The following is a 14,761-nucleotide window of genomic DNA, read 5'->3' as shown; positions in this document are numbered from 1 at the left end:
AGAATAAACATTCTGCTAAATAATAATTGTTGTTTTTGGAATTCACTTCGAAACTAAACTTACCTTCAGCTAACACATAGATTGAAACGTAGAAGTAGTTTTTAGAGAAAAAGCCTCTGAAGTTTCTTTTCTTTATATTCTTTAGATCTAATATTTAAATCCCTATTCATACCTCTAGTTTGCCCTCTGTTGGATTATGCCGAGTGAGAACACCATGAGGATCATGGTCAGCAGTTTTGTATCATTTAGAAGAGTCAAATATTATGAGCCAAGACATAAAATGTATAAGTTGGATTCATTTTTAGCGACATCTCAACCATTAGTGTAACAAAATTTTCCACGAGTAAAAACTGCAAATATGCGCGCATTCTTAATGCATATTTTTGTTAATCATTAAAGTGGTTTCGATCACATTATTATTGTAGGTCTACGGTAACACTAAGAAAGGAGTTATATCAACGATTATATATATATATATTTTTTTCCTTTTTTTTTGGCATTGGCTTTCGCCATACAGCCAGCATCGTCTAGGTGCTTATCACTAGAATATCACTCGCTCTCCATTCTTACTTATAAATACATTCGCTTCACACATTCATCCTTCTACTATATACCGCTATTTACGAGTACATAAACTACAGCTAATGGATAGAGCAGTACTCTGTGCTCCTGCCATCCTTATAGCTTAACCGAAATTGAAATCACGTAATCCTTCTGTAATCATTTTCTTGCATTCATTTTACAACTTCTAAATATACTCATATTTCATTGCTAGCTCTGCTATAGACTTAAGCACATATATGTTGGTGGAGAATATAATGTCTTCGTAGCGAAATGGTGCATCTAAATACCTGTATTTAGTAATCGCAAACAACGATTATATCAGGTCCATCAGTATTCGAGATTAACCATTTCATTGATGCATCAGAAGTTTCTCCTTGACTAAGAAATATGTACCAGTGAACTAGCTGATTCTTTTTTTTCAAAACAATTACTTGAGTCCTTTTTCTTTAGTCTTAAATCCAAAACTAAAGACTTTATCTGGAACAAGAACAAAAGAAATAATAATTCCTTACGAACCTCTTACTTTTTTTTATTGTAATGAATTAAAACTACTTTTTATTTATTAAGATTTTTAAAAATGTCTTTTTACCATTCGTTTGTTCTGGCGATTCCCAAAATTTCATGTCTTGTCATCAGAAACTCCTGATGAAGGGAAAACCAATGGTTTGCAAAATGCAGGTAAAGAATCAAAGAAGAAATTTGTGTCCAAAAAAGTCAGGCCATTGATGACAAAATCCTTTCAAGGTCTGACAATTCTCTAAACCAGTTATGATTGTATTGCTTCGCGTATAGAGAGAGAAAAGAGTCAACTAAACTCTGGTTTGTCACGATGCAGCCTTTATGGCTCTAAGGATTGTGCCAGTACTGAAGGGAGTCTAAGATTAAGAGGTACATATGTTTATTGGCAAAAGAGGCACAGTCTAATTGGGAAAGTTTCATACCTAAACATTTACTTTTTCTAAGCAGTTGTAGTCTTTTCACGCTTTCTTTAGCTTCATCGCAAAAGACGGGTATACTGTATGAGTACAATCGCAGGTATGAAGTTAAACATTAATTCCAGCAATTCAGAGCTTTTACTATCTTCAATATCAAAACAGATTTTAAGTTGTCGCGCCAATTTTAATTTTTTTCGTAAACTGTTCATTTAAAATTTATTTTTATGATTAATTTGCCTTTAGGTTAGCTTTTTTTAAGCTGAAAGTTATCGTCGTTACATTTCTTAATTCTCTTATCGACTGCAAAGATGGCTGTGGCAGTTTTACAAGCATTTACAGATAGTACAACTACCAAATTCCAGATGTAATTATTAAAGTAAAGAATTTTTTTTTCAGGTGGGCTTAATGTCCGACTGCCAATTAGGTATCATAAAAATATGAGTAGCAAGTTTAAGAAATCTTCATGGTACGGCCCCGCACCTAATAACCCAGAAAAATATCCGCTATAATTTACATATAGTATCGATTTCTAGCTTCTTTCACATATACCTGTTCGTATTATCGATAATACTCGATCAATCCCTTCCATAAAGGCAAAAAAGAGACATTTGAATTATCCACTTTTAAATAATTTAACTAAGGATAGTGATAGTGATATAAGCAAGTCATCGTTACTTGTTTAACAACTAATTGCCACTGGCTCCTAAGTTAGTAAAATTATTTAATTTCCTGCTTATTCAACTTATTCAGTAAATCGTTAATTCAGATTTGTTAATTGAGTCAGTTAATTTGTAAACAATAGGCATTACTTTACTGATGATATGCAGTTTTAGCTTTGTTCTGTTGACAAATACAGTGAATAGTTTCGTTTAATATTTCTCTAATCATATATTTACGAATATATTAAACAACTAACATTTTTGCGTTCCTATAAGTTAACCTTTTTTTTTATATATAATTATTTAATACAGTTGCAGTTAACTAAGCTTTACAACTAAATATTGTTGAGTATGGCTTCAAGTGGAAATGAACTACGCTTTGATGGGCGAGTTGTAGTGGTTACAGGAGCAGGAGCAGGTATATTTTTAATATCCTTTTAAACTTTGATGTTTCTAAGCTACCAAGTTAATTTCTCTTTATGATAGGCACTATAATCTCGCATGTGAGTTGCTGAGTGACTGAATATTTATTTGTAGTATTGGATAAAGTTTAAATTTTTAAATAAAAAAAAAAGTGAGGAAAAAAAATTGGTTACTGTTAGTTTTTTGTTATGTTAGCACAACACCCAGTATTAGTTTACAGAGAGTTAGGAGAAGAGAGAGAAAAAATACTTAATGTTATTGTTGGTGACATTAAGATTTGTGAAGGATTTGCCTGTAAAATAAAATCCACTGCGGCCTTAAAGAATTCATCTTGGACAAAACAAGGGATTCTCAACGACATTCTCAGTGTATTGTTGCCTGCAAATGATTATTAATTTACTGAAGCACTTACCTCCGCACAGAAGCTGTGGTCATTCAAACTTGAAACTGTTTTCCGAGAGAATAGTTTTAAAGATCATGAACTAGTTATTACATAAGAATTATGAGGGTTAACATAAATCATTGTTTTCATTCTCAGTTATTGTTCAATTGCCGAATTGAAGCATTTTAATGTGTTATACATTAATTTATTTTTAGGGCTTGGAAGAGCATATGCACTACTCTTTGGTTCTCGCGGAGCATCAGTTGTGGTCAATGATTTAGGCGTTAACAGGAGTGGAGTTGGACAGTGCACCAAAGCAGCTGATGCAGTTGTAAATGAAATAGTACAGTCAGGTCAGTTGTATAATTTTTTAAGGCTTCACTGTTAATACTAGATCAACTCAATATTTTAAAGCTGTACTTTGAGGAATAAATTATTTCGATCTGAGCTTTTCAGCTTTAATATCTAATAAACACCATAGGTGTGGCCGCTTATTTAACGTTCACGATTAAACCACAAAAAAAATGGCATAGTTCCTTGACCGTTGAGAACATTCATGAGCAATCTTTTTTTGGTAGGAGTAATTAATATCCCATGCGGGGTACTGAGTGAATGCTTGCTTAGTTATGGCAGTATTCATTTGAAATGAAGTATTGCATTCAAATGAATTAACTGGTGGAAGCGCAGTAGATTCGCAAACCAGAGGTGAGGTCCTTGGTCTGGTTTGAATTTTCTCTCCCTTGACATCGACACCTATACTGTCCTATGCTGATGTGGTTTATTTAAAAATTATATATTTAGTTTCATTTATTGCTAGTTTAATTTGATATTTTTCTTGCATTTCTAGTTATGTTGGTCGATCACTGGCCAGAATTCTTGCCCATTTATTAACTTACTGTTCTTTAATCCGACACTAGCCATCTGCGGCTGAAGACCATAATGAAGAAATGTGAAGGACATAATTCGTGATGAAATACTTTAAATTGTATTCTTAGTTACTAAATCACCTGAACGATTATACTTGTTGATTAAAGATAGTGATTTAATTTTTAGGTGGGAAAGCAACTGCAGATTATAACTCTGTCCTTGAAGGTCATAAAATAATCAAAACAGCTTTAGATGCATACGGAAGAGTCGACGTACTGGTCAACAACGCTGGCATACTAAGAGACAAATCCTTCGCTAGGATAAGCAATGACGATTGGGGTGAGACATTAAATACTACTTAATCCTAAGCTGGGTTTGGCCTGTCATTTCCTTTTTTTTCTTTTCTTTCTTTTTTTTTTTTGTGGCCTGTTCTATTGAGAAAACGGAAAATCATAGAAAATTCAAATCTGATATTTTGCATAGGGGTGACAAGGTATATAACTTAAAAATATTGCTTAAAGTCAGCCAACCAGAAGCGTCACATTAATGCGTAGATTTTTCTCAGATTTTCGCGATTTCTTGTAAACAACTCCAATTTTAAAGTTTACCTAGTTGCTAAAGATATGCGTGGCTACTATTTTTATTCGCAACATTTTACTGAGACATTTAATTTTAATAAGCTATTGTGGGAAATGTGATCGAGGTTTCTATCTAAATTTGATTTCAGAGTAGTAATATTCTAGAAGAATTGGGAAGTCGACAATTTGTGTCTTTTGTATCTCTTTATTCTTAGTATTAAAACATTACTTTAAAAATTTATCACAGATCAGATACATAATGTTCATCTCAAGGGAAGTTTCATCACTAGCCAAGCAGCTTGGCCAATTTTTCGGGAACAGAAGTATGGTAAAATTATACTTACCTCATCAAATTCTGGTTTGTATGGTAACTTTGGCCAAGCAAATTACAGGTAAATTCGATCTTACTTTTCATTTTCTATTGTACATTAAAAGAATTTTCCTTAATTTTAATTAGTAAAATTGTTTTGTAAGAATTGTCATACAATAAATTAAACCTTTCCTAAGAGATATCTTAACATTTACCTCAAATATGAATGCCTTTATTGCTTGAATAGCGTTTCTAAATTGCTGTAAAATTCAATCTTGGAAGTCTGTCAGTTCATGTTTGAAAACTGAATACGAAAACTTACACAAAAGTTAGTGCTAAATTCATTCTTTTTCTAAATCAAAGTTATAACTTCCATCCTCCTATTTTAAAATGTTTAACTAACTCTTTTAGGTTTAGTTTCTAAGTCGCTTTGAAGCTCCCCAATTAGTTGTGTTATGCCACATTTACTCTTCCTATATAGTTAAAGGTTGCCTTAATTTCCAAAATTTCTTTCTATTTTACCAACCGTTACACCGGCCGAAAAAACAACAAACAAAAAATTAGTTAAAATCTCACCAATTGGCAAAGTATAAATCTTGTTAGTTTAATCAAACTTATTCATATATTTAGAGCCTAAATTTTAGACTGTAATTTTTATACTTCAATATCATTTTCTTTTGTCCTATCGGCCTAAAATACGTATAAATCAAAGTTATGACTTTGACGACTGTTAAAATCTGTCAAGTTGTCTAATGGAAAAGAAACATAAAATAAGCTATATGATTAGAATCCCCTATAAAGAAATGTTTGTGATTCTTATCTTGGTTTTTTAGCGCTGCAAAAATGGGATTGGTAGGTTTATGCAATACAATCGCCATTGAGGGACGGAATAGTAACATTTCATGTAATGTAATTGTACCAACTGCTGCATCAAGACTTACAGAAGATATTTTACCTCCAGGTAAATTTTATTATGTTGAAGTTTGCTTTCTTTGGGAATGCGGGTAATATGGTATTCTTGGATTCGACTTTTGAGTGTAGTATTTAGGAATAAAAGTTAGTTTCGGCAATAAGATTTCTATTTAAGATGAGATGGCTACTTTACATTTGCTGAAATTTAGATTTCTCATTTCTGTTCTCGTTATTTGTCTCGGTCTTAGAGCTTACTGCTTCAAAAATGTATCATCTTTTTCTAAAGATAATTATTAATAAATCTTGTGAACACTTCATAATCACTAAATTATCAGTGCGCTAAATTTTATTCACGAGTGTACAATGCTAAAATTCCAAAATTTAAAAAAAAAATCAATTTTTTGTTAACGTTTAAAGAGGTTAGTAGGTTCAGTTATGTAATTTGATGGCATTTGTTGAGTTACGAGTATTTTCTCGTACTTTCTTTTATTTTGCAACGTTTGATATTTTGTTTATTCTCTTCAGAATTGCTCAATGAATTGAAACCAGAACTTATAGCTCCTGTAGTCGTATGGTTGTGCCATGAGAAATGTGAAGAAAGTGGAGTTGTTATAGAAAGCGCTGCAGGATGGGCAGCTAAATGTAAGCATTTTTTTTTTTTTTTTTTTTTTTTTTTTTTTTTGCATTGGATTAGATTTGTATAAGAATAGGCTGAAATATAAAATCATTGTGACTTAAGGATCTATCTGTTATAGCTTCCTTAAGTGGCAATAGTTGTTCAAAGAATGTAGGAGTAATAAAATGAACAAATTCACATAATATAAATATACAAATAATATACATATACAAATTTAGTTAAGCATGTAGTGATTATCTGAATTTGTCAGAGGGTTTTCTTTTTCGAAAAAATAGCAAACAGCTGCCTCTGCTTGCTCTTATGAGTGTTGTAAATGTTGGAGCTGTCAGTGTAAGTGTGGTTAGATTGATAGGCAGAGGTACTCGCGGGATTAGCTATGAGGTTAGCATACTGGACTCCCACGCGGAGGTCCCGGGTTCGAATCCAGCAGCTGACCCTTAGATTTTCTCTTCCTAGGAGCTTCTTACAGCTCACTGTCCGGTGATGGACAGTGTTGTCTGTAACGAGAGAACACTGTCCGGAGGCCGGCAGTGCACTGGAAAAAGCTCCGGGCGCTAATGACCTCAGCTGTTGATGCGCCAAAAAAAAAAAAAAAAAAAGAGGTACTCGCACGAACGCCAAGGTCTCTTAAGAAGTGGTAACTCCACTTCTTCCTATGGGTTAACAAGATGCTAACATCTAACAAGGCTTAGTATACAAATTAAAATACCATTTTGTTGCTTAACGATTAGTTTCAGATTACAAGGCTTTAAATATATTGTAATTTTGTTCAAGATGGTTTGGTACGTAGCCTAGGAACAACTTTGAGACACAAGCTTACTGATACTGTTACACCAGAAGATGTATGCCAGAAGTGGAAAGAAGTGACAGATATGGAAATAACTGTCAGAATGTCTTCGATACAGGTTTGTTTTAAATTTATTTACATTAATGTATATATACGTTTACTTTTTTTACTTAATAAATGCGGTATAATCCTTAATTCGAAAAAATGTTAAAAAATACTTTTAGGAGGATGGGTGATGTTAGGTTTCCGCTTTTTCAGAAAAACATTTAAGAATGTCTGAAAGTTACTTTTCCTCAAAAACACAGTTGTATTGATGAACGTAGCGAAGTTAAATGCGATTGAATTGAAATGCTAAGTATGAAGAGAACGGTATAAGTTCGCGCTTTTAGAATTAAAGTTGAGAAAGTGTTTTGAGCCTTTCATGAATTTTTTTGTGTGAAAAATTGTTTGATTAAACCTTTGTTTTATTCCAGGAAGCAACGGCCTCTCTGATGGAGCACTTAGATAAAATGAGACAGGTTACTTCAGGGGAGGCAAAGGAGGTAATTTTCAAGAAAATTGAGTACTCTAGTTGATTAGAATTGTTCAAAAACGATAAGTCGTTTAAAGTTCTGATTCGATATAAATTATAATCTAATTTCAGTCTAATGTTGTAGGTTTTTACTCATATAGTGACGTTTAAGGATTGCATTTTGTACGCTTTAGGGAGTAAGTTGTTATCTATCTAAGCATTTATTTATGCATGACTGTTGTTGTACATTGTGGGAATTATTTTATTTTGTTTCATGAATATGCGCTCTCACCATTGTTAAGTAATAAGTTTGATTTAAATAGTTGGAGCGAGGGCACAGGATCCATCAGATATCAAGTATCTTTATGAAAATCATGAACAATTCTCTGCATTCCCTACAATGGCTATAATACCTGGACAAATGGCAATTGCCAGTTCTTCAATACTGGAAAATTTAATTCCTGGAAAATCCGTTGATCTTACTCAAGTAAGTTTTTTCTTAATTAATCAATTAATTAATTTTGTGTATCACTTCACTCTCTTTTCATACAAAGAAAATAATAGTGTAACAGATTAAATTATCTTATTAGTCAACTTATGTTTCAATATCCAGCAAAAACTATAGTTCTTATAACTCACACATATTTTTTTCTTTATTAATACGATTTATTAGAAAGTATTATTCCTGTTTCAATATAATCCATAATTATCATTGTGGTCTCATTGTTTATTGGTTTCGTTGTTAAGGCTAGAGTACTCGCAAGAATGCTTGATTATATAAAATCTAGCAAAAGAAAAAAATATATGAAATTTTCGCAAAACGTTCTCCGAGCGCAATGATAATATACCTACAATCTCGCTCAAAATTAGCGCATTTTTTTTCCTAACAAAAATTATTTTACCTAAAAACTGGTGTATATCTTTTAATTTTGATTAATTACAATGATGAGTAGGAAATTTTCTCTGATCTACTAATCCACTTCGATTAGTTACCTCACTTTTACTTCTAGGAAGCTTAAGTCTTTATTGTAACCAAAACAAAAAATTTTAATGTCACTCACCGAGAGTTGTTTTCTAGAGACTTTATTTTGTTACATCCGTTTTTTTAGTGGTTGAGTCCCACACACCCAGCAGGTCGTCGGAAGATGCCTTTGGCATTTTTCCCCCTCGCAAAAAAATACTGAACCTTATCTCAGTACGAGAAGTATTTGTAATCAGGTTCATCAATTTTGTTGTAAACTTTGGTCTAACCTTAGAAAATAATTTGCAATTTGCGTTCATGTGAGTAAACGTTTTTCTTTTCTTTTAAGATACTACACGGTGAACAGTATTTAGAGATATTTCAACCCATGCCCTCAGACGGACGTCTGGATAATGTGTGCAGAATCGTAGACGTGTTGGACAAGGGAAGTAACGCCATCATTTTAGTTGGAGGTACAATAATAAAAAAAGAACGTGATTATTTTTTTAAATGCATTGTTTTCCAATAAGACTTTTTTACATCGGGCTAAGGATTGTTTTGTTATTTCAGTTGATACTTTTGACGTGAATGGTTCTCGAATATGTTATGGACAGATGTCGATCGTTGCGGTAGGCGCTGGAGGATTCGGTGGCAAAAGAGATACAGATAAAAATATAGATATAGTTGATCCTCCTAATAGAAAACCAGATGCTTCGGAATATCAAACAACTTCTCATGATCAGGTAAGTAAACAAAGTTTGGAAATAAATAAATGGAACAAAAATATGTGCATGAATAAAAAGACTGAATTTTTTGTAAGGCAGTTTATTACGAATCTTATTATTTATTTTTTTCATCCCTAAATGGTTAGTATGTAAAAGTTAAACCTATATTTCGATCAGGTTCCAGCAGGAAATGCGATAGTGTGGTGTTGGAAAAATCATCAATCGGTAGTGCCATTTACTGAAAAGATATAGTAGTTTTGTTTTTAGTTTCTAGAAAATGACGGATACTCCTAGCTAATGTCTCAGTACAGTATTTAACTTGTCTGGATCTAATCACTCTATAATATTAAGAATAAAATTCGTAAGTAAAAATTCAAAGAAAATAGGATGACCGAAAATGCAAGTTAATTGAATATTTTTGCAAAAACCAGCTACTCTAGTTGCCTAGAGACCATCTCATACAATAATGCAAAACTTTAGGAAGGCACTCCACTGGGATTCATGCATTCGTACATGATATTAAAATGGTACTTTATTCAAAAATAGCCCCTCTCTACCAGAAAAGCTCTAAATCAAATTTTACCTAAATAAGATGTGGAATATTTTTATTATTGTTATTATTATTATTTTATTGATTTAAGGCGCGTTAACTTATGAGGTGCCCGGAGCTTTTTTCAGTGCACAGCCGGTCTCCGGACAATGAGCTGTTAGAAGCTCCTAGGAAAAAAAAATTTAAGGGCCAGCAGCTGGATTCGAACCCGTGATTCTCCACGCTGGAATCCAACGATTCACTAACCACTAGTAAATTCCTTCCTTATGTATTTATTATTATTAGGAAAAATAGGCTGTTTTAATTTTGCTTTTGTCGTTTTTAAATTACACTTATTTGGGAGAACTCTCTTGAGATAGATAAATGCAGATATCTCACGCTACTGATATATATATATATTTTAATTTTGATTAATTACAATGATGAGTAGGAGATTTTCTCTGATCTACTAATCCTCTTCGATTAGTCACCTCACTTTTACTTCTAGGAAGCCCAGGTCTTTGTTGTAACGAAAACAAAAAATTTTAATGTCACTCATCGAGAGTTGTTTTCTAGCTTAATCATTCAGCAGAGAATTTGACTTCAAGTTTCTGTCACATATTTCTCTTGCTTACTAAGTTTCATGTGTTTTAATAGAACTTACTATTTTTTAGTTTCTCTCATATAAGCGCTAATTAATTAACAAATAGGCTTCTGGACAGGAAAGCTCTGTCATTTTACCACACTTTTTTAAAAAGCCTAATGCTATCAAGTTAACTATTTTTACTTATTTATGGTGTAAGAAGTTATTTAATTACTATTCACATTTTGATGAAAGTAATTTTTAGTATAATGATATAAAAAAAAAAATAAATAAAGGTTAAATAGTTGCTCAAAATAAAGTTTTGTTTTTTCTTTCTTAAATTAAAGGCTGCTTTATATCGACTTTCTGGTGATTTAAATCCACTTCATATTGATGCAAATTTTGCTTCACTGGGAGGATTCAAGACGCCAATCCTTCATGGTCTGTGCTCATTAGGATTTTCGGCGAGACATGTTTTAAAAAGATTTGGAAATAATGATCCTACAAATTTTAAAGCTATTAAGGTATCTTTATTTTCTGTCTTTGCCAATGTATCAGTTAAACCTTAACTAATTAATTGTGCATGCATTCTTTGTGAGTCTAGTGTAGATTTTCAAAACCAGTAATTCCTGGAGAGAGTTTAAGGACTGACATGTGGGTCAGTGAAAATTTGAGTCGTATACATTTTAGGACTGTTGCTGTAGAGTCAGGGAATATAATCATTTCAGGTATCATTATTTTTATTTATTTTTACTTTATGCGAAACATTGCGATCGAGACAAATTTTTGAAATTGAGTTTTCGTTAGAAATGTAGCATTTAACATCCATGTATGAAAAAATATTCTTAGCACAAAGTTTTTACGCAAGTGCCTAAGATCAAAATATCTCAAAATAGCAACTCTGAAAGCTCAATCTTGAGTATTTATTTTGAATACATCGTCTTTTCGTCTGAAGTTTCAGCCGATACCGATATACATAAACCATAATTTACCCAAATTCACGCGTTGCCCGTTTTTATAGTTTAGTTTTAAGAAAATTAGTAAATTGAGATTATACTACTCCTCAAAATTAGCGCACCATTTTAGTAGAGGCAACGGTAAAGCTATGAGAAGCTGTAAAGCTGTGAAAGTCGTTAATTAAAAAGTCTAACGTACAAAGCTTAGATTTCTTGTTTGACACCAAAACAAACTTTGGTCAGGGATAATCAGGTATTATCGCAGTGGTTTATGCGCTAGCTTCCCACGCGGAGGTGTCAGGGCTGGAATCTAGCTGCCTTGCTTTTCAGATTTTCTCTTTCACCTTCAGCACACTGTTTGGTAATTTTCAGTGTTCCTGTAACAAGAGAACACTATCCGGAGGCCGTCAAGGCTCTGGGCGCTAATGACTTCAAATGTTGAGAAATAAAAAAAAATTATACTTACCCATTCGCTTACATTAGCCCCTATTTGACATTTTTTAAATATATTTTACCCAGATGTTTGTGACTAACTTTATTCATCCTAAAAGAAAAGAAGTGAAATCTGCTGCTATATAAAATCCCTTTGTGTTTCATTTTTACATAATTTTTGTTTATTGCAGTAGTCAATAGAAATATGGGGTATCATTTAAAATAAATAGAAAAATAGGGATAGAAATACGAGAATCGTTCAACCCAGACACGGGTTATTGTAAGAGTGTGCAAAGATGGTAATAAACAGAGCGTAATGTTTTATTATTTTATGTTAAATAATTGAAAATCATTCAAGTAATTTGAAAAATAATTATTTGGGAAAAATGATTTTAGAATGCACATCTTTGACTTGATTTTAAATTGCTATTTAAGTAAATTGAAAAATGGCGGGTAATTAGGTTTAGTGAAATGTAAGAAGTAAAAATTATGTGAATGTTTCACCCTAAATATTTTGTATTTTTAGGTGCATACGTGGACCTACAAAAATGTTACCTTCGTCCAATTAATTCTGTAAAAGTAGAAACACTTTCTAGTGATGTTGTTTTTCAAACAATGTCAGACAAAATTAAAAATACACCTGAACTGGTTAAAAAAATAAATGGTATATTTGCATTTAATATAACCGAAAATGGCACCGTGGTTAAAACTTGGAGTAAGTTTTTCCCTTTTTTTAAATCAAATTTTTGGGCGTACGAGTATTTTTATTATTCATAAATTTCTGTTTCAGCCTGTGATCTAAAAAGAGCTGAAGTTTATGAAGGGAATCCTAAAGTTGGAGTGAAAGTGGATACAACTATCACTTTAGGGAATAATGAGTTTATAGAATTGGTAAATTATTCCTCACATTTTATATTAAAAAAAAAAAAAAAAATCATCATCGTAGAGTTGTCATTTTGAAAAGGGTTTCAACCAGAAAGGGGTAGTGACATTCATTTGAATAGTATCTGCAGGTGAAGGCTAGTGATAAGATACGTCCTACTATGCAACATTGGCGATGGGTGGAGTGGTCTTTAAATTAAATAAAATGTATAATGAATAATGGTTCAAGTGGTTAGGAAAAATCCCTTGAGTTCACCTGATGAAAGGCGGTCAAAAATAGTAATTGAATGTAAAGCAGTTGTCATGGGAAATAAATGAATTTTCAAGTGAATTTAAAGTGTGGACGTTATGCCATTGATGTCGTTGGCAACAGGCTTGCTTACTAAATTGCTGCTAACTTTGAACTTCTGCTAAATTTGAACGAAAATAAGACTCTGAAAACTGTTAATAAGCATTGGTTGTACGAATACACTAATTTTAAAAAAATCCGTTCCGAAAATAGGTTTTAAAAAATAACATTCAAATTATTGGTAATTTTTCGGAAACGGTTTTGTCACTTTTCCTTATTCAGTAGCAGAAGTTGCGCAGATATAGACCTGTTATCTTTATTTTTCAACTTTTATCGAAAAAATATTTTAGGGCTGAAAATTTCGTTTGAGTTTGGTTCCTGAATCTTTGGCGTTTCAAAGTTTATAGAAGTTAAGGTAAGATAGAAATGGCTTGCTACCTGACAATGTGTATCGAACATAACTACAAGCCCAAATATTTTTTTAAGTTATTATAAGAAAATTTGTCAGTTATAAATGTAAAAATTGTAATAAGAGCAAGTCGTGTGCTTGTGTGTATCACAAAGATTTTTTTTTTTTTGAAGGCACAGAATGTAAATTTATGTCTATTCTATAACGGTTTATTTTTTTGTTCACAGGCTTTAGGTAAGTTAAATCCTCAACTTGCCTTCCAGCAAGGAAAACTAAAGATAAAGGGAAATATTATGTTAATTCAGAAATTGAGAGGTCTTATGTCATTTTCTAAATATTGATTCTTATAAGTTATTTGAGATTAAAATGAAAGAAAATGCAGGTTTGTAAGTGATATTATTGGTGATTGTTGTGGGTGATATATGGTTTATTTCATTTATGAGGTCTAGATTATATATTTTACAATAAATTATGGATTATTACTTATATTACCAGTTTTGGAATTGTTAAATATTTCTAGTTTTTATATTATATTTTTTTAATGATATATTTGTAATTTTTATTACGTACCTTATTTTTGGAACTATACATGGATGACGCACCTTCTCATTTTTATATTATTACAAAATAGAAAGTTTCAAATGTTTTATGAAGCTTACTCCAAAGATTGAGGCTAAGTTAAAATGTTCAATAATTTCTTTTCTTCAAGCCGTTGTGACGTTAAAAAAAGGAAGTTAGCGTTAGTTTTTTTGTGGAAAGCTATCCCCCAATGAGTTAGTGGAAGAGGTAAATGTTGGTTGTTTGCTAGTCTAATGGTGCCTGATAAGAGGCCAGTCTAGACTGGAACCTTGGCTGCAAAGTTTGATTAAAAGGAAATCTAGGGAATGTGGCTGAGATTTTTTGCATAATTGAATTTTGATGTTTGTTTGGAGCAGAAGAAAGAATATTTTTGAATACTCAACTACACTCAAAACCAATATATAGTAATTATTATTGATTTGTATTTTTTACTACCAACCTTATTCTTATATTCAGCTGTAATCTAATAATTACTCTACATCCAGAATTATAATAATTATTATTATTCTATAGTTATAATTATACTATAAAATAACTCTACTCCAAAATTACTAGTTGGTGGCTGGCTTTTACCCGTAATGTGTTTTTTCACATGTTATTGGGAGGCAAATCTATCAAAAACTCAAGGTTTTTGTGCAATTAAAGAGACTAGTACACCTGACCTAGCAAAGAAGTTTACCATTAAATTTTGTGAGAATACTACTATGAGATGGTCTTGAATTCTAGGAGATATCCTTTTGTTTAGAAGTTTCAACTCTTACCTGGTGATAAGAGCTATTTTCACCTTTTTTTTTCTTAAAGTTGGGAGTTGTATCTCTATAATGGTCTTCAATGAGGCTTTGGTCAATTAA

At 32.0% G+C, this 14,761-nt stretch overlaps 1 protein-coding gene and 1 long non-coding RNA gene across 2 annotated transcripts in view; one reads left to right on the top strand and one right to left on the bottom strand.

Annotated features, from left to right (window-relative positions):
* Window positions 1-1,906, bottom strand: part of LOC141459471 (uncharacterized) — a 33,603-nt gene extending 31,697 nt beyond the window's left edge. Inside the window, exons 1-2 of the long non-coding RNA XR_012461488.1 lie at window positions 1,154-1,906; window positions 852-1,041 (exon numbers count right to left, since the gene is read on the bottom strand). This is a non-coding gene — a long non-coding RNA (uncharacterized lncRNA). The remainder of the gene's footprint in view (window positions 1-851; window positions 1,042-1,153) is intronic.
* A 159-nt stretch (window positions 1,907-2,065) lies between these two features.
* Mfe2 (peroxisomal Multifunctional enzyme type 2) lies at window positions 2,066-13,878 on the top strand. Its single transcript, XM_074138586.1, has 18 exons — window positions 2,066-2,206; window positions 2,471-2,576; window positions 3,179-3,316; window positions 4,017-4,169; window positions 4,656-4,800; window positions 5,552-5,679; window positions 6,156-6,272; window positions 7,042-7,172; window positions 7,528-7,596; window positions 7,711-7,762; window positions 7,889-8,052; window positions 8,876-8,999; window positions 9,097-9,269; window positions 10,711-10,887; window positions 10,968-11,091; window positions 12,278-12,466; window positions 12,542-12,642; window positions 13,559-13,878. Exons 2-18 carry the CDS (start codon window positions 2,510-2,512, stop codon window positions 13,670-13,672), a joined length of 2,166 nt encoding a protein of 721 aa, XP_073994687.1. The 5' UTR covers window positions 2,066-2,206; window positions 2,471-2,509; the 3' UTR covers window positions 13,673-13,878.
* The last annotated feature ends 883 nt before the right edge of the window (window positions 13,879-14,761 follow it).

Source organism: Rhodnius prolixus, unplaced genomic scaffold (assembly GCF_049639745.1).
Source record: "Rhodnius prolixus isolate KJV_2025 unplaced genomic scaffold, Rpr scaffold_11, whole genome shotgun sequence".
Taxonomy (NCBI): Eukaryota; Metazoa; Arthropoda; class Insecta; order Hemiptera; family Reduviidae; genus Rhodnius; species Rhodnius prolixus.
The sequence above is the reverse complement of the archived record's forward strand: the minus strand, read 5'-3'. Positions and strand labels throughout refer to the sequence as shown.

Coding starts and splice junctions, on each gene's coding strand:
- Mfe2 (XM_074138586.1), top strand. CDS start 2,510: ATGGCTTCAAGTGGAAATGAACTACGCTTTGATGGGCGAGTTGTAGTG. Junction 7,597..7,710: donor CTTCAGGGGAGGCAAAGGAG/GTAATTTTCAAG, acceptor CTAATGTTGTAG/GTTTTTACTCATATAGTGAC. Junction 12,643..13,558: donor ATAATGAGTTTATAGAATTG/GTAAATTATTCC, acceptor TTTTGTTCACAG/GCTTTAGGTAAGTTAAATCC.